General features: G+C 33.6%; 3 protein-coding genes and 2 pseudogenes across 3 annotated transcripts; 3 read left to right on the top strand and 2 right to left on the bottom strand.

The window, feature by feature from the left end:
* Window positions 1–216: 216 nt before the first annotated feature.
* Window positions 217–3093, bottom strand: LOC139900379 (uncharacterized). Its single transcript, XM_071883153.1, has 6 exons — window positions 2250–3093; window positions 1947–2090; window positions 1701–1846; window positions 1545–1619; window positions 756–1018; window positions 217–553 (listed from the first exon to the last, which is right to left on the bottom strand). Exons 1-6 carry the CDS (start codon window positions 3091–3093, stop codon window positions 217–219), a joined length of 1809 nt encoding a protein of 602 aa, XP_071739254.1.
* Window positions 3094–4665: 1572 nt separating this feature from the next.
* Window positions 4666–5644, top strand: LOC139896808 (NDR1/HIN1-like protein 3). Its single transcript, XM_071879449.1, has one exon. It carries the CDS (start codon window positions 4710–4712, stop codon window positions 5415–5417), a length of 708 nt encoding a protein of 235 aa, XP_071735550.1. The 5' UTR covers window positions 4666–4709; the 3' UTR covers window positions 5418–5644.
* A 1741-nt stretch (window positions 5645–7385) lies between these two features.
* On the top strand, window positions 7386–7802 carry LOC139900378 (uncharacterized). The gene has a single exon (XM_071883152.1). The coding sequence runs from the start codon at window positions 7386–7388 to the stop codon at window positions 7800–7802; it is 417 nt and encodes a 138-aa protein (XP_071739253.1).
* A 1569-nt stretch (window positions 7803–9371) lies between these two features.
* LOC139900377 (putative HVA22-like protein g) lies at window positions 9372–26370 on the bottom strand (annotated as a pseudogene).
* Window positions 26371–26846: 476 nt separating this feature from the next.
* On the top strand, window positions 26847–26970 carry LOC139903723 (U6 spliceosomal RNA; annotated as a pseudogene).
* The last annotated feature ends 584 nt before the right edge of the window (window positions 26971–27554 follow it).

Here is a 27554-nt window from a genome sequence, read left to right as displayed (position 1 = left end):
TTGTGTGTAAACAGGATATTTTAGATTATCATTATTTGATAATCTACGTAAAGCTTTTTAAACCTTTATTTATGAAATAAAGGTTATGGTTTGTTTTAAAAATGAATGCAGTCTTTGAAAAACGTCTCATATAGAGGTCAAAACCTCGCAACGAAATCAATTAATATGGAACGTTTTTAATCAATAAGAACGGGACATTTCATTAGATACAAAACATCAATTATCAGAATTAAGCATAGAATAATTCACAACTCTTTCAACACCATATTTAACTTTTCCTTCAATAACATAATCATCAAATTTCTTAGGAATATTAGTCTCTCTGGTTGATCTCCTTAAGTTTTGATCAACAACAGGTTCAGAATGACTTGTGCCCTCAGGAGATGTAGAATTGTCCAAAAGTGTTGTCATAGGGTACTCATCACTTGAAGGACAAGTGTCACTAGCATTAGCATCAGTAGGACACTCATCTCTTAAAGGACAAGTACCACTACTACCCTCACCATCACTGATGTCTCTCTCCTCATCATTGGGACTTAGGGAATTTGATTGACTTAAAACATAATCAAAAAAATTAATTTGATTCAAATCACTACTACTATCACAATTATCAGAAAACTTTTTAATTTTGAAAGGAAAAACTATTTCATAAAACTTAACATCTCCAGAAAACAACACACTTTTATTTTCAAGATTAAAAAGTTTATAACCCTTTTTTTTTATTTGAATAGCCAATAAAAACACACTGCACAGACCTGCTACTAAATTTATGTTTAGGTTTTAAATCAACAGCATAACAAAGACAACCAAAAACTCTTAATTGAGAGAGACTAAGAGTTTTCTTAAAAATTACTTCATAAGGAGACAGACCAGAGAGAACAGATGAAGGAGTCCTGTTAATTAAGTAACATGCAGTTAGAACACAATCACTCCACATATTAAGAGGTATCCCCCCTTGAAACATAAGAGCTCTTGCAACATTAAGCAAGTGTCTATGTTTCCTCTCTACAATACCATTCTGTTGAGGAGTGTAAACACATGATGTTTGATGTAAAATTCCTTTAGAATTAAAAAAACTCATTAGTTTGATTATTAACAAATTTAGATCCATTATCAGACCTAAATGTTTTAACTTGTTTAGAAAATTGTGTTTCTAAGAAAGAAACAAAACTTTTAATTTGATGAATAACTTCATCTTTATGTTTAATTAAATATATCCAAACACATCTAGAAAAATCATCAACCACAGTTAAAAAATATTTAAATCCATCTCTACTTTGAACTTTGAAAGGTCCCCACAAATCAAGATGAACCAATTCACCTAGACTTGTAGTTTTATGATCACTAAGAGGAAAAGAATCCCTTGTCTGCTTTGCCTTATGGCAAATATCACAAGGTTCAATTAACTTTTTATCACAATTAGTTATAGCAATTTTCTTTTTCAAAATATCTAGAACATGATCAGAAGGATGACCAAATCTAGAATGCCATAATTGTTTAGATATATAACTTTTATTTTCAGAGAAACAAACATTCATACATACAGAATTGCTTACATCAAATACATAGAGACCATCATACATATCACCAGTCCCTACAATTGTCCCTAGCTTCAAGTCCTGAATGTAACACTTAGACTTATCAAAACCAACAAATAAATCATTATCCTTAGAAAGTTTATACACAGAAAGCAGACTTACACAATATTCAGGTATAAGTAACACATTGTGCAAAACAATATTTTTGGTTAAGTTTAAATCACCGATTTTTCTAATAAGAGCTTTTATACCATTAGGATGTCCAACAGTTAGATTTAAATGAGTTACATCAAAAACATTAGTTAAACCTTGAATAGAATAAGTCATATGTTGATTTGCACCAGAATCTACAATCCAACTTTTACTTTTATTATTTTTTTAACATCCATTTGCATTAAAAAAATGTACCAAAATTTTCATTAAACTTCTTACTCCCATTAAAAACAGTACCTGCCACATTATCATTAGCAATTTCATTTACAGGATTCTTTTCATTTATTAGAGATAGGAGTCTCATCATTTGATCATTTGTAAGATTCATATTGCTTGAACCTGAAACATCATAACTACTACTAACAGCATTGTTGTTAGTAACACTTTTATTATTATTATTGAACTTATTAACAAAGGGTTTTCTCTTCTAATTAGATGGGTAACCCAAAACTTCAAAACACCTATCAATAGTATGACCAACCCTATTACACTTTGTACATTTTAAATTAGAGTTGACATTTCTATTAAAAGTATTTGTGCCTGCATTTCCTCTGTTAAAGTTATTATTTCTATTAGTGTTACTATAGTTAACAACAGTACTATTAGTATTAGATTGAGATAAAAACACAGAATTCTGAGGTTTACTAGATTCACCATTAATAACACTTCTATGAGACTCTTCTCTAGAAATCACAGAATAAACAGTTTTAACATCAGGCAAAGGATCTCTAAGAAGTAAATTACTCCTAACAGCCATATAACAGTCATTTAATCCCATAAGAAACTGCATCAATCTTAACATATTATTATGAGTTTGATTAGTTTGAGCTGCATCACAAGTGCATTTAGTCAATTTGATCATGGCATCATACTGAACCCATAAAGAACTCAACTTATGATAGTATTCAGCTAATGTACTATTACCTTGTTTAACAGTATTTATATTTTGATACAGATTAAAGATAACAGATCCATCTATTTTATCATAAGTATCTTTTAAATCCTTCCACACAGTAGCAGCATCCACAGAAAAAATAGAAACAGAATACAATTCTTCACTTAAAGATCCAAGTAACCATGTTAACACAACAGAATTACATCTATCCCACTGTCTAGCAAGTACATCATCAATAGTATTTTTTATACATGTACCATCAATAAATTCAACTTTATTTTTAGTACCTAAAGCAAGTAAAACAGATCTACTCCAGATATTATAATTTTCAGTTCCTTTTAATTTGACAGAAACAAGTGGTGCACCAGTAGTATCACTAGGATGCAAATAAAGTGGATCACTAAAATCAAGTTTATTAATAAGAGTAAGAGCAGTTTCATCACCCATAATGAAAACAATAATAGAAACACACAAATAATCAACAAGAAACCAAGTAACAGCAAGACAAGATAAAAATTCAAAGAAGAAAACAAATAAACACACAAGGAATAACACGAATAAATTCGAGACTCCCCTTTGTAGATCAACCAGAGTTGAGAACACAAGAGAAATTCAGCGGAAGACAAGAAGAATTGCAGCCGAAGAAGATACAAGAACATTCAAGCGCCAACAGATCACCACTTTTAAACCAGAAAACCCTAACCCTAAAAATTAGGGAATCTTCAATACAGCAACAATAAACCTTCACAAAACCTTTAACAATTGTGAAAACACAATATCAACAGAAACAAGAACCGCTCTAGAAGAAACCCGTCAAACCCTAGAATGAAGAACAAAATCACCAATCGATCGTATTCCGCTCTGATACCATGTCAAAATTCATATGCAGAATACAATAAACTTCTGGAATAGCAAAAAACTTCAACTATTAGTCAAAATTACACAATCCTTAATCAGAGAACAAATCAAAATAAATCTCAAGATGATTGAGATTTAAGAATACACAATCAAAGACTGATAAGAATGAAGTAAAACTAAAACAGAAGAATCAAAAGAACTGATTCTTCACAAAGTATGAACTAGGGTTTTCCTTTGAGAGAGAAATAATGAAGCAGATGATGAAATCGTAAAAACTACTGAAACCCTAGATCATATTCTCTTTTATAATGGAGAAAATAGCTGATACATCCTTGAATCTTCTTTGCACAACCTCAACAGTCCCTCTACTTTTGATAATGTCAAAATTGGTCCCTTGAGAATCATAAGAATGTAAAAGCCTGCATAAAATACTAGAAAACATCACAAATAAGGCAAAATAACATAAACATACTAAAAATAAGTTTGATTGTTAATAAATTTAACAATAAGCCAGAGAGCTTAGGACCTAGAATTCCTAAACAAAACTAATTTTACCACAACTATCTAATTACGAGCCTCGCAAACAACACACCAACATAAATGCAACATCGAACCGAAAACAAAACTAGCTTATAACAATCAAAACAACATTACAACCATAAACCAAAACAACCCCAAAGATTACAAAACAATCTCAATGCAAATAAAACAAATAATGAAGCCCACAAACAATTTTTTTTCGTGTATCTATTTACCTTTTCTGGCGTAAAAACATTATAACATTAAAACTATTCTGAAAATCAATAAAGTACTACTATATAATCGATACATAAGGACTTCCAATTGCACTAAACAACGATCATACTTATTAACCAATTGCACTAAACAACGATCATACTTTTATCGATATAACTACTTTATCGAGCTTCGTATAAACCCATAAAAATCTAGAAACCGACTAATGCGACAAAGTCAATATATAGAACTTACCAGGAAGTTGATATTAACAACAACGCAACACAAACAATATAAAGTCGTCCATTACACGCATACTCGCCGTGTTTTCACTACCAAATTCCTACGCGTTACGTAACCATTAAATACCACGTAACCATTAAATACCAACTTTACAACATCTCTAACTGTAAATAATACACAAACACCTCATTATCTTTCTTCACATATTACAAACCAACTCAAACACAATGTCTAGCCCTGATCAAAATACTCATCTAAACGGAGCTTACTACGGTCCTTCGATCCCACCTCCGGCTAAAAACACCCAATCATACCACCGCCATGGTCAACGCAGCAGCTGCAACCCTTTATCATGCCTTTGCGGTTGCATTTTCAACCTCTTTTGTCAAATTCTAATCGCAATTTTAGTCGCATTGGGTATTGCAGTCTTAGTATTATGGCTCATTTACCGCCCAAATGCGCCAAAGTTCCATGTCAACGAAGCGACTTTAACCGAATTCACTTTGTCCTCAAACAACAACACTCTTTACTACAACCTTGCGGTTAACATGACGTTTAGAAACCCTAACAAGCGTATTGGAATTTACTATGACAAAGTTGAAGCTAGGGCTGAGTATTATGGTAAGAGGTTTTCGACTAGGGATTTGGAGACATTTTATTTGGGACATAAACAGGAGCGCGATTTAAGTACGGTGTTTAGTGGTCAGCAGTTAGTGGTTTTAGGAAATGGTGATCGGTCGAAATATGATAGTGAAAGGAATGATGGTGTTTATAATATTGATTTGAAGCTGAAACTTAGGATTAGGTTGAAAGCTGGATGGGCTAAACCTAAATTTAAACCCAAATTTGAGTGTGATTTGAAGGTTCCGATTACTACTGATGGTAGGGTTGCCTCTGGTGGATTTCAGAGGACCAAATGCGATTTCGATTGGTAGATATATTGCTCATGATTCTTGGATAGGATGTTTTGATTCTTTTGATCCATTGATTATATGATTATATTCTTATGTATGTATGCATTTATTTATTTTTCGGGATTACTTATAGTTGACTTGTTGAGATTGCAGTTTATGCATGTTTGTAGATTGTAATTTTGATTCTATGTATTTTGATTGATCATGACTGGTGTTTATAAATAAAGAGGATGTTTTATATGTGTGAATTGTATAACATTCTAAGATGTTTAGGCTTATTGTATTTTTCAAAATCTGCCCCTTTGAACCATTTTGGATCAAGTCCGTTTCAATCTAAGCCCGTTTAGATCCGAGTTTCTTGTGACCCAAACCCAATCAAAACCAACTGACCAAATATACACTAAATGGTGATTGAAACAATTGATAAAAGTTTAATGCTACATTACAAACAATCTCTGCAGAGTTTCGACAATTAATGATAGATGAAAGTTATGAAACTTAGTGATTAGCTATACATCCATCATAATTTACATGATCTTTTTTATTTAGCTATCTAGAGGCCTTGATTTTTTTGAACTATTTTGTTCAAACTCCACCACTGATTTTTTGATCTATTACATCTGATTTTTTTATACGTAGTTATATATAATATATTAAACTTAGAACAATCTGATTTGGCTGATTTTGTGACTGTTGCAAAGAAATGCAGGGGGAAAATATAAGAGATTTGAGCGAAGAAGACGAAAACAAAAAGTAATTACTATTGCTTCCTATAGGGTTCTCTAAATTAAAAGTGTGGTTAAATATTGCTAATACAAAATCACGCAGGGTTGCTGTCCTCTGAGCTTGCCCGATAAAGCACACCACCCGGGTTCGAACCTTGGCAAAGCCATTTTGTTCAAAAAGAGAGTGTGACTAGAGGATGCCCTTTGTGCGCAATTCACCCGGTATCAGGTCTCGCGCTCAGGGGACTTTATCACCCGAGGTTTACCCTCTATGGCGTAGTCAATGTACTCATTCATAGGGACGCTTTCTGTTAGACATTGGGCATACATCATCACTGTACTTTCACACTTGAAATTAAATTCTTGAATTTAAGTTTCATACTATATACTATATTGTATTTTTTAAAAATGTAAAAATCTTATACGTATCAAGTATTGTACTAATTAAAAAAGGGAAGTGATATGTACACAACCACTTTTTACACATACACAACCAAACACGCTTTACAGTGTTGTACTGTATAACACTGTAAAACATATTTGTTTGTGTATGTGTAAAAAGTGGTTATGTATATATAATCACCCATTAAAAAACACATGCATTATGAGCTATGATCATACCTTAGAAAAAACAACTTGATGTGGTTTAAGTTTTAAGTAATTGGAAATTACGCGTCATGAGAACAAGAGCTTTAATTAACTAATATCAAATCAATATTCCTAAAATCATGGAGTTATAATATTGTTTAAATTGGAAACGGACTCGGTCCTGTGATCTTGTCACATATAGTTTCTCTAACGTTTTCCCAATTTCCTCCACTACATTAGTTCCCACGTTGGTCCCACTAAAACGTCTAAACTTGGTCATTTTTCAATCTTCATAATTCACTCTCTTTTTATGAATTTGTATGAATGAATATCTTAATACTAGTAATAGTTTTGAAGCTTTTACTAAGATTTTTAGACATCTATCTTAAGTTTAGTTTTCATTTTATAGACAAAAACATTTAAAAAACTACTGTAATATTTAAACCATTATATTATACTGGTAACTTACGTCATTTAAAGTTAGACGTGCATAAACAGCCAATAATTGGGTTGGGCTTACTAGACTAATTTCTTTTTAATCACACTCCCACATCAAAACAAACCAATTTGACCAGTGGCCACCATATTGCCTCTATAATTTTTTATTTATTTATTATTATAAAAATACAAAAACAGCATACACACACACTGCTTCATTCTTCCTTTTACTCCGGCCATGGACGCCGCCGCCGATTCCGCCGCAACACCCATCTCAACCCTCCGCCGCCGCAACTCCATTGAAATACCCACCCTTCAAACCCCACCATCATCGGCCGATTTTGAATTAATCTCCTTAAAACCAGCTTCTTACACTTCTCTCCGAGACATCCTCCCAACCGCCGCCGGCGCCGTCATGTCTCCAAAAGCTCCGTCATTTACTTCTCATTCGGGTTATGAAATTCCGATCCGAAACCGACTTGTTAAACAAGCTGCTTGGGCTTACCTTCAACCCATGTCTACGTCACCTGACTCCGGCGGACCCACTGTCTTTCATCGTCTGTGGACCCGGTTTTCTGATGCTTTTTTCCGGTTTGTAAGTCGTGTTTATGGTTGCTTGCTCCGGTCTGTTTATGCTACAAGCCACCGATTATGACCCACGTAAACAGGTATTTAAATAATAAATTAATATAATATTGTATGAAAAACAAAACCCAATAATGGGTTTGTTTTTATTTCTTTGCAATTGCAACTGTAGAAACTGATGAAAAGCGTTGGATGAATAGAAAAAGTTGGATCTCAAATTATGTTTGTGCATATATGTATTTTTTACAGTCTTCTAGTACTTAAAGGTGGATACTTTAATGAATTGGGGATAATGGTTTTGTGTTAATTTCATAAAAACTGATAAAATGATTCACAAATGAAAAATTCGATTAGAAATTGTGGTGGTTCATATTTCTTTGCAATCAAGCAGTCTAAAGATGGTTACTTAATTTAATCTGAATAATGGGTTGTGCTAATTTCATTGAAGTAGATGAAACAATTGCTTAAAATCAATAATTGGTAGTTGTGAACACCATCTTTGTACAAGTCCTATAAACCTCTAGTAAAATGACCGCCAGTAACTCAACACATAAAGTACATTGCATAACATTACATAGTCCGTTTGGCACTCGATGTTTTCCATGCGGGTATTGTCGGGTCAGGTATATTCAATAGTAGACGCTTGTTGGCAGTATACTACTTGAGCCTAGTGATCGCAGGTCCAGGGGCAAGGTACTCAGCCGACTAATCGCGTACCGGTCGGGATTTTGAAGTAGTGCGACTAGTCTCCAACAATTTATCAAGTCAAAGTTGGCAAAAGTCCATTTTAGTCGGTTAAAGTCGGATTTATTAGCTCAAGGTCGGATTTATTTGCTCAAAATTATGTCAAAGTCAAGTGGGTCAACCTTACTGGTCTCTGATTTAGTTGATTAGTCCTTACAAGATCCTAACCGACTAGTTTCCAACTAGTGACTTTTACAACCTTGTCGAACGCATATATTGTTACTTTTTATTGATTCTTTACCATCTTCTAGTATGAAAATGGATAATATTCAATTGGAATAATGTGGTGGTGTTATTTATTTTTAAAATACATATGTATATTAAAATTAAAAAAAAAAAAACTACAGAGGACACCACTTTCTACAAGATGTAGTGAATATGAATGTGTGACTGGGAGCATAACTAACAAAAAAATTGATCACCCCTATTAACAGCAGGTGACATCCCAAGAACTTTAAGATCTAGTATAGATGAATTGTATGATTACTATTTACTATTAACACTTATATTTACAATAAAAGGACCAATACTTGAATGTTGAAACATATGAAATAATTGAACAACTGAAAAGTTGTTGCATTTTTCTTTGTTTATTACAATCTTGTAGTACTAAAGGTGGAAACTTTGAAACAATCAGAATAATGGGTTTGTGTAGAAACAAATGTAACAATTGAATACATGAATTTTTGAGATACAAATATTGTTGTTTGTTCTTGTTTTCTTACAATCTAGCATTTCTAAAGATGGACACTTATGAAGGATTGGAATAATAGGTTTGGGTTAATTGCATATAAACAGACGAAACAAATTAAAAAATGAAAATTTGGGATACAATATTGTTCTTGTTCTTGTTTCTTTACAATCTTGTAGCTTTAAAGGTGGATACTTAATTTAATCAATGTCCCCTAGAGCGTCTAGATCTTTGCCAAACTCGTTCTTTATCCCCCGAGTTAGATTCATGATGGTGGTGGTGGGTGCTGGTTGTTTGAACTGAAGGTGCAGTTGGTGCCCATCTGCCGTCACCCCGATCTAATCCGAATATGGCTGGAGCTGGATTCATTGGCGGTGGTGGAGGTCTTCTTTCACCGGAGTTTTTATGATTTTGCAAGCCCTGCATGAATATCATTTGAGCACATTCTTTAATACTTAATTTTAAATTCTAATTTTAATTAAGATCATCCATCATTCATTAATGAGATCAAAGAGGATTTTGTTTCTCAATCATGTGATTGTGTTGGGAATTATTAAATTCAAATTGGTCCAACAAGACTAGTGGTGATGCTTTCTAATTGTGATGATCTAAATGTGATCAACTGATATTCCATAATTTGGATTCAATGAAAGTCTCTTCATATTGTTTCCAAATAGTTGCGAAGAGACATTTAATACAAATTGATATTTTAATTGGTTAATCTTTAGTAATACAAACATAGCTTCAAAGATTTTCATTTGGTTGATCCTTTTTGAACCAAACATTTGATACCTGAGATGTTGGCCTTGAGGGAGAAGGCTTAGAGAACATATACTGAAGGATGTCAAAGAACTTTGTTTGGCCTAATTCTGTAGAATTCTTGCCAATAATAAATCGCCACATCCCATGCTTTGTCTCTAAATCGCTTTAAACTGCTTTCAATATCTGTTTCATGTCTTACTATAAATGGCCTCAACATTGCATCATATACAAATTCTGTACCCTGCAATCATCCATAACTTTCTTCTTATAACAGCCACAAAACATACTCCATGAAATAACCAATATATGCTGCTTTTAATTCTTTACCTTAGTTTTAGGATACCACAAGTATATAATGAAGGCCAGCTTCATTTCCCCATACTTTGGCACCCTGTAAGTAGAAGATTTTGCCTTTTTAGCCCAAAATAGTCACACCAAAAACACATTTATAGAGATGGTTGAATGTATATGCTTGCCATGAGATGAATATATCACCAACTCTTTCAAAGACACTGAGTATTGCAACTATCACCCTGCGAACAAGAAACCAAAACCAATTAAGCAACAATTGTTACAAGAAGCCCTGTATAATTTTACGCACCGTGTAAATTACATTGTCGCCGATTAAATTTGGTAGAACCTAATATAAGCTTATGTGACGTGCTCTGCTTGTTGTAGGCTAAATAGTGATCTGAATAGTTTATACCAGGCAATGAAGTTAAAGGTAAATGTGACCTTTTTAACTTACTGAAGTTAGTGGTAAGTGGTAATCTGTAACCCTTCAAATTCAAGTATTTGAGTATTTATTATGTGTAATAGTAAGTTGTTCCTTTGAAAGTCTCCTTGATAATAAATGGTTCCAAATAGTTAATAGTCTTGCTTCATTGTTATTGTTATTTTATTCTCTTGGGCCTATTTCTCAACACAAGTCTTCCAATAGGTTTTTTTTAATGAAAAAACAATAATATAAATGACGGATCCGTTGATCAACATGTTACAAAGCCAAATCATCTGGAACTAAAACTGTAGCCTAAAACAAACAGCAAAAAGCAGAACTAGCAAGATAAACCAAACAAACAACTAACCACCAACATGGTGGGTAAACACTTGACAAAGCAAACTTAAACAAATAAGACTAAAATCTAAAACCCTAAACCCGAAAGCACTTAAACCATTCTAGATAAAACACCGAACCCTCGGGAGAACGCCGAAGGTGCTGAACTACCGAAAGTCAGAGAACGGAAAAAGAACCCCGATCGCCATGAGATTTCTTTAGACGCCACGAAAGATATCCCGTCCGCAGAAAACAACAAAGCAAACTTAAACAAATAAGACTAAAATCTAAAACCCGAAAGCACTTAAACCATTCTAGACAAAACACTGAACCCTCGGGAGAACGCCGAAGGTGCTGAACCACCGAAAGTCAGAAAACGGAAAAAGAACCCCGATCGCCATGAGATTTCTTTAGACGTCACGAAAGATATCCCATCTGCAAAAAATATGTCCTCATTCTGAAACCAGATCTCTAACATGAAGATCGTCAACTGATCCGAACTCAAAGGTGCAACTGGAAAAGAATCGACCTGGAAAAGAAGCCGACGACAACAAGCAAAACCAAACCATCGACCAAAACCACGACCACCAAGTACCACCTCCCCCGACCCTTTAACATCGGGCAACCACCACCAACACGGAGGTGGGTCACCCACCAGCCAACGGAAGTCAGATCCTCACACCCGTTAGCCGGCCATGGTGGCCGCCATGAAGAATTGTCAGCCGTCAACCATCCAACCGGCCGTCGGTGGCAACCAACAACATGGAGGTGGGTCACTGACGCCGTCAACACGTCTACAAACGCCAACAAATAAAAGCGATGTAGCCACCTCACAACCACAGCATCTGGTAACCACCGGCAAACTGGGCGGTGCACCACCGCCCATCGCCATTAAATGCAACTTCGGCGAGTCCCGTTGCGGGAAAGGTGCTCAAACCAGGCGGCAAGTGGAGATCCCAATAACTATAGCTAAACCCTCCACTACGGCGTTGGAGAGAGGCTATGGTCGCTGAATCAAAACCTTCAGCCACCGGAAAGAAGGAAACTCAAGGCCGACGAAAAAAATCAAGGAAGAGTAAACACAAGAAAAAAAAGGTAGGGAGAGGAAAGGAGATATGAGAAAGGAAGAGAAAACCAAGAAGAAAAGTCAAAGAAACACAAACACCGTATCTCTTAGAAAAAGGAAGTCTTCCAATAGGTCATGTTTAATCAAAAACTTAAAGTTACTTGGGGGATTATAGAAAACATTTAAAAGTTACAAGAGTTAGGCCGCATGCAATGTTTCGTTACCGGGCTCCGTTACCCATCGCCACCGCCTCACCACCATCACCAGCAAACCGCCACTGACTCCGCCAGTGGCTTCTGCAATGAAGGTAACGGCTTCTTTATGGTGGGCCCCACAAGACTTTTTTGTTTTTCCTTTTTCATATTTCAAACTGCTATTTTTACTATTATTTTTTTTATTTTCTTTTAATACACAACTTAATACTATATATATATATTACCACTTCAAACAAACAAAATCACACCCTCATATCAAACCTTCCATTCATATTTCACAAACAAATATAAAAACAATTCAAATGGATATGGATGATTTATTGAAATCTCAAAATGAGAGCGAGAGCATGACGGATAGTGATAGCGCAAAGTCCGATTCCGATGAAGATATAATTCAAGACGGTTACAACACGCTTAACTTACTCGATTCACTTGATGCAATGGACGAAGAAGATGAAGCTCAAAATTCTCGTACAATTATTAGAAGACGTCGGTTACAAAGAGATCGGATTGATACCGGTAATCGTTTATACAACGACTATTTCTCGGATAATCCAACATTTCCGGATGATTATTTTCAAAACCGATACCGAATGAGTAAGTCATTGTTTATTTGTATTGGTCATGCTATTCTATCATATGATTCTCAACCGAGACCCGATTATTTTAAATATTTTGATCAACGTTACGATGCAACCGGTCAACTCGGTTTCAATATTTTTCAAAAGTGTACATCGGCCATATGTCAATTGGCGTATGGCATTGCGCCTGATGCATTCGACCAGTATTTACACATGGGCGCATCAACGTCTCGTGATTGTTTTAAGAATTATTGTAAATGTATTATTCATATGTTTTCGCGAGAATATTTAAGGAAACCAGCTGAATGTAACATCCTCAACTGGGCCTAGTTGTAAGATTACTAGTTTGCCCTTAAGTTTGTGTTGTGTTATTATATGCCTTTATTTTTATTTAATGATGTGGTTAGGACCAGTTTGTGACAAGGGTCACATAACATGTTTGTTTATTTAATTTGGACTTCTTTTGGGTTGCCAAATGACGTACGAAAGATATCAGATAACTGATAAATACGCGTGTGTTGCACAGTATGGGAAATTAACTCACTTTAGATGACTAGTGCTGTGTTTTATTTCATTTTCCCCATTCTTCCAGATTATTCACCAAACACACTCGTTCTTCATCCCTTCCAACTACCAAACCCTAAATTCTAATCTTTGATCTAGAGCTCGAATCCTTTACATCTTTGAAAGGACCCGTTCATATACATTATAAACGATTCACAATAGTTGATTACATTGCGAGGTGTTTGACTTCTATATGATACATTTTACAAACATTGCATTCGTTTTTAAAAGACAAACTTTCTTTACATCGAAAATTGACAGGCATGCATACCATTTCATAATATCTACTATCCAACTATAAATTGATTTAATAATAATCTTTGATGAACTCAATGACTCGAATGCAACGTTCTTCGAAATATGCTATGAAAGACTCCAAGTAATATCTTTAAAATGAGCAAATGCACAGCGGAAGATTTCTTTAACACCTGAGAATAAACATGCTTTAAAGTGTCAACCAAAAGGTTGGTGAGTTCATTAGTTTATCATAATCATTTATTTCCATCATTTTAATAGACCACAAGAATTTCATTTCCAGTTCTCATAAATATACGTCCCATGCATAGAGACAAAAATGATCATTCATATGGTGAACACCTGGTAACCGACATTAACTAGATACATATAAGAATATCCCCTATCATTCCGGGATCCTCCTTCGGACATGATATAAATTTCGAAGTACTAAAGCATCCGGTACTTTGGATGGGGTTTGTTAGGCCCAATAGATCTATCTTTAGGATTCGCGTCAATTAGGGTGTCTGTTCCCTAATTCTTAGATTACCAGACTTTAATAAAAAAGGGCATATTCGATTTCGATAATTCAACCATAGAATGTAGTTTCAATTACTTGTGTCTATTTCGTCAAACATTTATAAAAGCGCATGTATTCTCAGTCCCAAAAATATAAAGGGTAAAAAGGCAAATGAAACTCACCATACTGTATTTCGTAGTAAAAATACATATAACGTCATTGAACAAGCGCAAGGTTGGCCTCGGATCCACGAACCTAAATTAATTATATATATTTATGTGTTGGTCAATATTTGTCTAACAAATTAGGTCAAGTCATAGTGTACCACAATCCTAATGCTCGAGACTAATATGCAAAAGTCAACAAAAGTAAATTTGACTCAAAATAATTTCCAAAAATCTATACATGATTAATATATAGTTTAAATATCGTCGTTTTATATTTTTAAATATTTTTAAAAGATTTATTAGAGTAAATAATATAATTTATTTATTAATAAATAAAATTTTATATTAAATTTATATAATAAAATATACTTTTATATATATTAAGTAATAAAATTTATAGGGTTAATTTAATATCATAAAGATAATATGATAGGTATTATTAAAGTAAATTATTACACGTAGTAAAATATGTTTGTATCACATATTTATTTGATAAAATAATATCTATAATGGTAGTAAGTAAAAGTTGTATTATTTTGTAATAATAATTATTATTATAAAAATATCAATATTTATAATTACTAAGATGACATTATGATAAAACGATAATTCTAATTATGATAACTTTAAAATTTACGATAATTTTTAATATTATCTTTAAAATAATAATTCTATTTAAAATAATAATAATAATGATATTTTATAGTAACAATGACATTTATATTAAAATGATAATTTTTGTTAAAATGATAGTTTTAATACTAACGATACTTTTAATAATAATAGTAATGATAAAAATAATAAGAACGATAATTTTATCTAAATCAATATCTTATAATATTTTAATTTCATCATGATACACTTACTCATTATTTCCTAATCGTTTCGTTTAATAGCTTTTAATCGTCTTTTATATCGTGTTCATAATAATGATAATAATAGTAATCAAAATAATTAGGTGTTACAAATATTTATTTTAATTACACTAATATTAATAATGATAGTTACTATAACATTATTAACGATAATACTAATAATTATCTTAATGATAATATAGTAATAATAATAATAATAATAACAATAACAATAACAATAACCATTTTTAAATAATGATATATATATATATATTAATAATGATAATAATAATACTAATAATAATAATAATAATAATAATAATAATAATAATAATAATAATAATAATAATAATAATAATAATTGGATAATAATAATAATACTAATTATAACTTTAACGATAATAACGATAGTAATAATAAAAAAAAATAACAATTTTTAATGATAAATCCCTTTTATTGATAAAGATAATAATAATGATAATAATAAGATAAAACTAGAACGACGATAAAAACGACGATAATAATAATCATTTTTAATAAAAATATAGAAAATTCAATTGATTATAACTTCTAATCCGTTCATCGAAACCATTCGATATCTAAAGGAAAAGTTCTTAACTTTTCGCTAGCTTTTCAAGGACATGCATATCTTATACCTTATCTCAACCGCAAGTGTAACTAATTCAAGATTCAACCTAACCTGTCTAAGGGCAATATCAAAAGTACAAGCATGCATAATCCTAAATACTCGAGCACTAGTCAGGGATACACTATTAGTATGTAAAAGTTAAATTATGAGTACTCACGTATCAATATTGAGATTGATACGTCATGAAAGGTACGTAGACGCAACGAAAATGATAAACACTATATTGACCTCACGAGCATACCCATGAACCATACTCAATCACCTCCATAGCTATAACCCATAATTTCCTTAATCCTATCCTACTCGAAAAACAATTTCAAAATCACTCGGACAGCACTCCGTCGTAATATTTTATGTATACTAATAATATCTTGAAATAATACGGAGTAAATATATATATGTAAATCGATTGAGAGAGTTTAGAGAAAAATATTTTCAAGTTTCTATGAAATAATGAAACCTATTGAATTCTATTTATAATAGATTTTTGAATTATTAAAGTAAATTATTAAAGTATGAATTATTAAAGTGAATTATTAAAGTATGAATTATTAAAGTGAATTATTAAAGTTAAAGTAAAGTAAAAATAAAGTAAAGGTAAAGTTTAAGTATAGTAAAAGTATAAAACTATGTACGTATAATACGCGTATAAATATATATAATATTAATTAAAATCGTTATATATATTTAATAAAATAAAATATAAATATCGTTATCTTTATCATACTAGTTAAGTAATGAGTTGTCAAAAGTGATTCTAGATATTTATAAAAGTTATATACGTTTTAATAATAAAGTTCTTTTTAAACTGAAAACGTTTTTGTACGTTTGAAACTAAATAGATCAATCGAGTCTTTATGAGATTCAATCTTCCACTATCCTTTGTCTAGTTCTCAATGATTGACAATTTGTTCTTATTTATAAATCACTTTACCATTTTCCGAATATTGTTAAAATGGAAAGATTTCTCAAATCAACGTGGGCCTTTCAACAGAGACTTGTAATCATAATTCAATATATCTCATAATTCAATCATTTGATCTTATCTTCTAATTCCATTGATAAACATTTTGAAACAAATACAATCATATAAAGTATTTAATCTAATATTTTGTTTACGTTTCAAGTTATAATATATATACACATATACATATATAATCATATTCGTTTAATGGTTCATGAATCGTTGGAACTTGGTCGGGGTTGAATGAATGTATGAACATAGTTTAAAATTCTTAAAATTTAACTTAACAAATATTGCTTATCGTGTCGGAAACATATAAAGATTAAAGTTTAAATTTGGTTGGAAATTTCCGGGTTATCACAATCTTCTTGTTCCTTGTGATTTGCTGAATTTTTTGAGGTAAGAATCACAAGCTTTCATGCTCTAATCTTTGAGAAAATTGAGTTTTTGTGTTAGGTATTACAAAGTGTGTAATTTGGGTCAAAATGGTTAAATTTGATGTTGTTTTGATGTCAAAATTGTGAGTTTATAGTCTAAACTATGTTGTTGTCGAGTTGTGGCTAATTTGGAGGTCAAAAACGAGTTCTAGATCAAGAATTGGTGGATTGGGTGTGAAACCCGTAACTCTGTTCTTCAACACCTGCAGATAAACACAGTCGGTCGAGTGTCTCCAGACACTCGTCCGACCGTATAGACCATCGACCGAGAGTATGAGACACACGACCGAGTGTGTCTGCATGAGACATTCGACCGGATGACTAGACACTCGACCGAGTGAGTGTAGACAGTCGGTTGACTATCTCTGACAGTCGACCCAGTGTCTTTGGCAGTGAAATTTTTTACTAAGTGTTGATTTGTAGCCGTTATGCTGCCCGTTTGTATAATGTTGAAGTATATGTATATGTAGTATATATATATATATATATATATATATATATATATATATATATATATATATATATATATATATATATATATATATATATATATATATATATATATATGTGTGTGTGTGTGTGTGTGTGTGTATGTGTGTGTATACATATACATTGTGATTGTGATATTGCTAGTACTTGGAATATGATTTGCTAACTTGTGAGTATTGTCTTCAGGTGATACAGACGAGGAGAAGACTTGGTGACATTAGACTACCAAGTAATGCTGGTATCGGTGAGTGGGACTAACTGGAGTATATAGTGTAGAGTAGCATGTTATATTATGATTTCCATGGTTGTTAGATATACTTGCTACTACAGTTAGTGAGTATGTTGTGATGACTGCATATTAATTGATGCTTGTCTGCTAGAGCCCAGTGCGTCCCTATTGTGTGGTTGCCTCGGTGGGAGATATCAACCAGCGGGTTGGGTTCCTCATGTGGTTGCCTAGTCAATCGTGGTGTATATATGTGTGAATGACGCGTCCATTGCGTGTGGATTATATATATACAACACGGTGGTGGAGGAACTTCTGGTAAGCCCCAGTCCGATCAACTGGTGGTTAATGGTTTCTCCGAGCCGCCAGAGTCTCTGTAGATGGCACTTGGGTGATGTTTATGTGTTAGACTATGTAACATGATTAGTATAACGGTTCATGTATGCTATTACCAGTAGTTAGTTGCACTCACTTAGCTTCGTGCTAATCCCCCACATCTTCCCCGCAGGTTATGGATTTGTTGTATGATAGTTCTCAGGGTAAAGATGAGATGCTGGAAGATATGTTTGACAAAGCCGAAAACTCTGATGTCATGTCCTTTATATTAAAAGCTGTTTAATGTTTAATATAACACGCGGACTTTTAAATATTAACGTGGATATTATACTCAAGTGGATTTTATATTATATATATGATAAACATGTCTTCCGCTGTATTCATTATAAAAAAATAATCTGGGGTTTTAAAACTAGGTATCAGAGCGTAGGTTTGGCAGCATGTACACGTAAGTGACATATTCCCAAACCGTGTGTCGAGTTAAACATATCTTGGGGATGGGTTAAGTGAGTGAAGTAGGTATTGACGAGTTAGTTGGCAGAAACTAATAGATTATCTACTAAGCGTTTGTGTGTGAGATGTTGTGATAAGACAGGTATGAAGATCGATTCCACCCTGCTGGTGCCCCGTTGACCCTCAGTGCTGACAAAACTTCAATGGACATGTTTGATGTCGATTTGGATAAAAGATTTGACGAGTATTAGTTGCTCTGGCTCCAAGGATAAGGATTCAGTTGCATAATTGTTGAGGGTCAAGGGTATGGGTGCGATCGAGGTGTTGATAGATACAGAAGATGTCTTCTTATTCATAAAGGTACATTCTGATTACATTAATGCAATTTTTATTATTGTACCTGTAGATTGTGTTTTTATATTTGTTGAATATTGTGATGGATGTAAAGATGATCTGGGGTAATTATTTTGGATTTTTATGTGACTAAACGCTTATGCTTGTAAGATAGAATTGGTTGATAGTTTGATGACTCCAGCTAGGACGGTTGTATCCGGAACTACCCTTGACATGATTGGGATTTTACCCCCTTAGACTGACGGCCATGATTAGAGAAACCTCTAAGATATGACACATGTGATAATTTTCATGCTTTTGTGGGTTGTTTGATATGGTCTATAAGTCTATTACATGTTTAATATGCTAGAATTATGTTGTATCATGCTAATAATACTTGGTCTATTATACCGATTGTGAGTCAATTGTTAGTCTGGACCTGACGCACTGGTGTGCATGATTTGTTAATATTAATCAAAACTTGTATGGAGTCTTTATCTTTACCGGTGACTGATGGGACACACGTAGTGACCCATAGATACTGATTTGGGTAGTGATCCCTTGGATTACTGATAAATGGTCTGAAAAGTATTTTTTGGGTTCATATGATGTGTAGTTTTCATGATTATAGACTGTGATTGAATCAGTAGGTGTGACTGACATGTTGGATAGCGAAGTCTGACCGGACATGTGATGTTGAACCTGAATGATTTGCAATTCCTTTCCCTGGACCCTCGAGGACACACATAGTGGCCAGTAAGGATTATAATAGAATAGTGGTTTCCTTGTCTTTTGATGAAGGACTCAGACCTCGTATGTTGTTACCTTGTATTTTTGGTATGTGTGTCACGTTTAATGTTGACCTTACTGCACTGTTGTACGTGACTAACCTAGATGAGTGAGATCGTAGTTGAACCCCGAAGATTTGATTTCTTTCCACAGACTCATGAGAGTTGGTGGTGACCTTTAGGGAGTAAGTTGAATGAAATTTTCGTCTTGTTGTAGCTATGAGATAGTAATAACATGTGGTGTTGTCCTTTAAATTGTTGTTTTGCTCCGTTGTCCTATTGTTGGACTTGTTGTGTGTAGGACCCGTAGTGTTGTCTAAAGGAAACTGTCTTCCTTCTTTGGACGGACATGATCGTTGTATGATCCATAGAATGTACATATGAGTGACTTTCCTTTAAGTATCTTTGGGAAGACAGGGATGGACTTTGATCTGACCAAGAAATGGGTAGTTGATACGTGCTGACCTTAAGAATGGACCGAATGTCAGACATAATTGTAACTGTGTTCAGTGTGCTTTTGAGTCGGACTTATTACTTTGGTAATATTATAAAGACTTTTACGATCGTTGTCTTCTTCAAGGTTAATGAGTGTGTTGGGGATTTTTATGAAACCGATAAAAGTGGTGTGTTGATTATTGGGTCAGATTGATGAATGGGTATGCGAAAGAGGATCTAACATATTTTGAGATAGAAATTTTTTATTTGTTTATTTTATGAAATTGGTTATGGTTTGAATCGAGAGTTTGGGGAACATAGTGGATATTGTTAATATAACTTTGAGATTTAAATTAGATATGAATTTAATTGTGATTCTTTAACTGGGAGTTCTTGGAACTTGTCGAATATTGTTAGAACGTGGATTTATTAAGGGAAATTGAAGTAAGAGACGGATTTAGATACTTACCATTCGAGATTCTTCGCGGTTTACATAAATTTGTATCACATATAACTGGATTGATGACCGATTATAGTTAGTGCCCTTGAGTGATTAAGTTTGGGTTGCAGATTTTTGTGTTCTTTGTAAAGTATGAATTATTATTGGATTATAATTGGCAGTGATCAGTGAATAATACACTTGAATAGATTGATGTGACTCGTTAGATGTTAGTATATGAGACGTTCATTTAGTAAAATTTCTTGGAAGTAGAGTAGACCTTAATGGGAATAGGAATTTAGTTCAAGCTAAATTTTAATGAATCTAGACTAGGTCGGGAGACGTGATTAGAACAGTGATCATAGTACTGTTAAGGTAGAATCATTGATTAGGTAGTTCAATAGTGACTGTTGTGAATACTTTGTCTTTTGAAGATTTGAATGTAAGGTCGAGGACGATAATAATATTTGCGAATAAGACGAAGTAAGTAGGTATAGATTATTGAATGTTGGATCATATTTACAAATATGGTTGCTAAAGAGGACTTAGTAGAACTAAGATTAAACTAGAACTGAGTTAGGTGTTTACTTTCAAGACTTTTGCGGTTTTGATAGTCTTAGATTGTAGATTCTATTAGTTTGAGATATAGTGAAGATTTATAACTACCAGTGACTTGAGAAAATAGACTGTGTTGTATTGATGAACTCGATTAAGATCTTGTTTCAAAATACTCGAAATAAAAGTGTGATTTAGAATGATGTATTACGTCTGGCCAGCGAAAATACATTGTAGTAAATCATACAGTAGTTTCGAGAGTCGGAAGAGATGTAGCGAGTGTTGGATCGGATGTTGTTTGACGATTAATGCGATTTTTGATGACTGTTGATCGAGAGTTGACTTTTCTGACATAGTAATGCTAGTTGAAAAATGTCTGGACCTAGGCTATTGATGATCGAATAAGTTTCAGTTTCGAGTTCTGATGAAGTTTTAAGCAAATATAGACGATGTAGAGATAGTTTTAACGATGTCAAACACGTGTATTGATGTCATTTGATGGACTTAATTGTTATATGGATGTTTATTGATTGTGTTAGTGGATATCGTTCACTTGAAATCTATGTTCGAATGATTAAAGTTCGTTTTAAATTGCATTTGTTAGCATTTCTTCTAATGACGATATGAATAAAGCCATACTTTAAGTTATGAATTTCAGGTAAGTATCGACGTGGTTGAGTGATTTTAAACTCTTAAATATCGAGTTTGAATTAGGTATTTAACTGCAGATGTTGGGTTATTTTTGTTGTGATCGGTGTTGACCTAATGTTTAATTATTTGAAGAATTGGCTATTTTCTTTGTGTATAGAGGTTAGTGTTAGCTTTTGACTTGTACCACGAACCTAACTAATACTGAAAATTATGAAAATGACTTAGGAAATAACCCCAAGACGAAATGGATGGATATAAAGTGGTGAGTCGATAGCTGTATTTAGTGACTTTAGTATGTTAACCTAGACTTGTTATGAGACTTTGTGTAGAAACCCAATTAACTGACGACGAAACAAGGGGATTGATGGGAATCACTTAGTGATCATAAATAAATTGTACGTAACTGACGATGACTGATGACTTGTTAACCCTTCCCGTTTGGGATTCGGACGGAATTTGATTCATTTAGTTTTTGGATAGTGACAGATTTTTAGTATTGAATTACTTTTTGCAAGTGGTGAGGATGACGATTTAGACTAGAGGGTGGGGAAGGATTCAGGTATTTGTGTAGTGTAAGTAAAGCTTGCAGAACTGGCGTGTAGCGGGTCTTTGATTAGAGGGTTAGTAGTCTTATCAAACTATTGTGTTTGACTTTGGACCAGTAAGTTTTCATTTGCCCTATGAGAATGGACTGAACTTTGTAGCGCTTGTGACCGCAAAACGTGATGTGTCTTAAGTCACGTGGTGGCCGGTGTGGTGGTTTGTCGTACCCATGACCTTTGTTGACTTTGACTGACCAGATTCCGAGGACGGAATCTTCTTAAGGGGGTAGATTTGTAACATCCTCAACTGGGCCTAGTTGTAAGATTACTAGTTTGCCTTTAAATTTGTGTTGTGTTATTATATGCCTTTATTTTTATTTAATGATGTGGTTAGGACCAGTTTGTGACAAGGGTCACATAACATGTTTGTTTATTTAATTTGGACTTCGTTTGGGTTGCCAAATGACATATGAAAGATATCAGATAACTGATAAATACCCGTGTGTTGCACAATATGGGAAATTAACTCACTTTAGATGACTAGTGCTGTGTTTTATTTCATTTTCCCCATTCTTCCAGATTATTCACCAAACACACTCGTTCTTCATCCCTTCCAACTACCAAACCCTAAATTCTAATCTTTGATCTAGAGCTCTAATCCTTTACATCTTCTTGTTCCTTGTGATTTGCTGAATCTTTTGAGGTAAGAATCACAAGCTTTCATGCTCTAATCTTTGAGAAAATTGAGTTTTTGTGTTAGGTATTACAAAGTGTGTAATTTGGGTCAAAATGGTTAAATTTGATGTTGTTGTGATGTCAAAATTGTGGGTTTATAGTCTAAACTATGTTGTTGTCGAGTTGTGGTTAATTTGGAGGTCAAAAACGAGTTCTAGATCAAGAATTGGTGGATTGGGTGTGAAACCCGTAACTTTGTTCTTCAGCACCTGCAGATAAACACAGTCGGCCGAGTGTCTCCTGACACTCGACCGACCGTCCCGACCATCGATCGAGAGCATGAGACACACGACCGAGTGTGTCTGCATGAGACCTTCGACCGAATGACTAGACACTCGACCGAGTGAGTGTAGACAGTCGGCCGACTGTCTCTGATAGTCGACCGAGTGTCTTTGGCAGTGGAAAATTTTACTAAGTGTTGATTTGTAGCCGTTATGCTGCCGATTTGTATAATGTTGAAGTATATGTATATGTAGTTAGTATATATATATATATATATATATATATATATATATATATATATATATATATATATATATTGTGTGTGTGTATGTGTGTGCGTATGCATATATACATATACATTGTGATTGTGATATTGCTAGTACTTGGAATATGATTTGCTAACTTGTGAGTATTGTCTTCAGGTGATACAGACGAGGAGAAGACTTGGTGACATTAGACTACCGAGTGATGCTGGTATCGGTGAGTGAGACTAACTGGAGTATATTGTATAGAGTACTATGTTATATTATGATTGCCATGCTTGTTAGATATACTTGTTACTACGGTTAGTTAGTATGTTGTGATGATTGTATGTTAGTTGATGCTTGTCTGCTGGAGCCCAGTGCATCCCTATTGTGTGGTTGCCTCGGTAGGAGAGATCAACCTGCGGGCTGGGTTCCTCATGTGGTTGCCTAGTCAATCGTGGTGTATATATGTGTGAATGACGCGTCCGTCGCGTGTGGATTATATATATACAACACGGTGGTGGAGGAACTTCTGGTAAGCCCAGTCCGATCAACTGGTGGTTAATGGTTTGGCCGAGCCGCCAGAGTCTCCATAGGCGGCACTCGGGTGATGTTTATGTGTTAGACTATGTAACATGATTAGTATAACGGTTCCTGTATGATAATACCAGTAGTTAGTTGCACTCACTTACCTTCGTGCTAATCCCCCACATCTTCCCCGCAGGTTATGGATTTGTTGTATGATAGTTCTCCGGGTGAAGATGAGATGCTGGAAGATATGTTTGACAAAGCCGAAAACTCTAATGTCGTGTCCTTTATATTAAAAGCTGTTTAATGTTTAATATAACACTCGGACTTTTAAATATTAACGTGGATATTATACTCAAGTAGATTTTATATTATATATATATGATAAACAGGTCTTCCGCTGTATTCATTATAAAAAAAATCTGGGTTTTAAACTGAAGAAGATGTTCGTCGATTGCATGCCAAACATTTGGAGATGCACGGTTTTTCGGGTATGTTAGGAAGTCTCGATTGCATGCACCGGGCTTGGAAAAATTGTCCAGTTGCGTGGAAAGGGCATTACCACACGGGTGATAACGAAGGACCAACAATAATGCTCGAGGCGGTTGCGTCCGACGATATGTGCATTTGGCACGCTTTCTTTGGTCCAGCGGGTTCGAACAATGATATTAATGTTCTTAATGAATCAGATTTGTTCGAAGATTTATTGGATGGTCGAGTTCCGGAGGTCCATTACACTGTCAACGGGCACGAATTCACTAAAGGGTATTACTTGGTAGATGGCATAAATCCAGAATGAGCAACACTTGTCAAGTCATTTAAATGTCCAATTGAGCCAAAATATTTAAAGTTTGAAGGTTTTTAAAAAGACGTGGAACGAGCTTTCGGTGTTCTTCAAGGTCGTTGGGCAATAATAAAACACACAGCAAGACCTTTTAGTATCAATAAAATACGTCGAATCATGTACAATTGTGTTATACTTCACAACATGATCACCGAAGACAACGCGCGCAACATATGCGACCTCAAAGAGGATTATATCCGAAATCGAGAAAACATGTCGCGACGTACTTGGGCGGAGAGAGTTGAGCTCCAAGATCGGGTGGATTGAGAGATGCGAGATCGAAGAGCGCATCATTTCCTTCACAACAATTTGATCAAACACATTTGGACACTCCCGGATGATTATATTGTTCGAAACAATTAGCGTTATTTATTGTGTTTTTTTTATTTATGTATTGTCTTTTATTTTTTAATTATGTAATGTTTTTAATTTTTAATAATCTAGTGTTTTTATTTTATTTAATAAAATGTTATTTATATTTATTTATTGTATTTAAATAATAATTTTAAATTGGTTAAAGTTTGAAATGGAGTATATGATAGTGAGTGTTTAGTGAAAAGAATGTTAAAGTCTTTGTATTGATGTGATGCTGATGTGGAGGGAAAAACTTGTGGTAAAATTGAGAACCATTGCAAGTGGTCTTATAAATCCCAATTTTATCTTTTTTGACATGATGCTCACCCAACAATATCCCACAAACTTCCATTCATTATTTTTAAATAACATTAGATAGTGACCATCATCTAAAAAGTTGAGTTAGTTTTCCTTCCTAAATTTGACTCACTAGTAATGATATTACAAGTCAACATCCAATATCTATACAACAAAGGGGCATGGCTATTGGCAAACACAACTTTTTAGCACCAAGTTCTTGGGACCTAATAATTATTTATGGACATTTGCACCAATCAAATGATTGAAGTTCGTTATGCAATAGTAAGATAACATAAACTACTATCAAAGATGCAAAAAATTGTATTGATAAGTTGTTGATAAATAACTTACCAATATTGACACCAAAATCTTAATTCTGCATTTCCTACATTTTGCTTCTCTATGGTTTTAAAACATTCGAAAGCTGGATACGCGTACCCGATAACCAACCTGCAACCATGATCAAATACAATTTATTCAATTGTAACTAAAAAGTAACAAAACAACAATTTTATAACTTATAAGCTATAGCTAGCTATAACCAAACACACCTATTATTATAGATCGGAAGAAATAATAAACTTACACAAGACTATTTGTGATTAATTCTCCTAACATCGCCAAAATTATTTCCTGTGCGGCAAAAAACTATATACCAATTTCACTGTGTACAAAAGAATTAATTTATGAATGATGGTTTTGGTATGAATATTAAACTGAATGAACTGAACTCAAATATAACATGATCTTTATGTTGACTATTTCTGGGAAACAGTAAGAAATTGTGCTATTGAATATGGGAAACATAAAAATTGAAAGAAAATGGATAATTTGATTGTGTATGTTTATGTATGGTGTACAATTTAATTATGATTATGATTATATATTAGGTAGTTAAGTATATTAATATTTAAAAGTAAATGTAAATGTCCATTGGACTGAAACTTTCACCTTGATGGAGAGTAGTTTGAAAAGTGTATGCATAACAAATGGCAGCTTCCAAAGAATCTCAACAAGGTCAACCACAGATGGAAGATATTATTGGAATAATGACAAACAAAATAATAATAATAATAATAATAATAATAATAATAATAATAATAATAATAATAATAATAATAATAATAATAATAATAAGCCCCTTCGGTGACATCTGATAAAATTGAAATGACACAGAGAAAATTGAAATGATACAGAGAAAATTAGCATGACCTCTACGCAAGAATGACACACACAATTCGAAGAAATGATCGAAATAAAAAACCAAAAATTAAAAAGTGTACTAAACCAGAATTATTCAATCTTAATATTTTGATGAGCATATTAGTATAATATGGATGGATTATTGGATATGATTAAATGAGGATTGATGTTTAATCATTGCATCATCGGTGCAATGACTATGGTGGTTACTATTGTGATTGTGATCATAGATTAAATATGGATGGATTAAATATAGATGGATTATCGCGATCATATAAGGTGGTTACTATTGACTCTATCATGGGCTTTAAGCCGTGATGAGCCCGTTAGATCTCTAACGAATCAAAGATTCAAAGATTTAATGTTATTTGTGAGTGGGCCGTCTTTTCTCATAACTTAAAGTGAACATAGTCCTAAATCTCGAAACTTTTAACGACATACCCTTGTAAAATTAAAATTGTTCAAATGTCTCCTGACCACACACTACGTACGGTACGTGCTGAACCATGTGTGGTGTGTGTTGCAGATCATTTATCCAAAGCATTTTATTTTACACGCACCTCACACCAGAATACAAGCAAAATCACCGTGCATGTTGCTCTATTAAAAGGGCGGGTAGGTATATTTTTGAACGCACGTCGC

This window comes from Rutidosis leptorrhynchoides, chromosome 3 (genome assembly GCF_046630445.1).
Source record: "Rutidosis leptorrhynchoides isolate AG116_Rl617_1_P2 chromosome 3, CSIRO_AGI_Rlap_v1, whole genome shotgun sequence".
NCBI classification, from domain to species: Eukaryota; Viridiplantae; Streptophyta; class Magnoliopsida; order Asterales; family Asteraceae; genus Rutidosis; species Rutidosis leptorrhynchoides.
The sequence above is the reverse complement of the archived record's forward strand: the minus strand, read 5'-3'. Positions and strand labels throughout refer to the sequence as shown.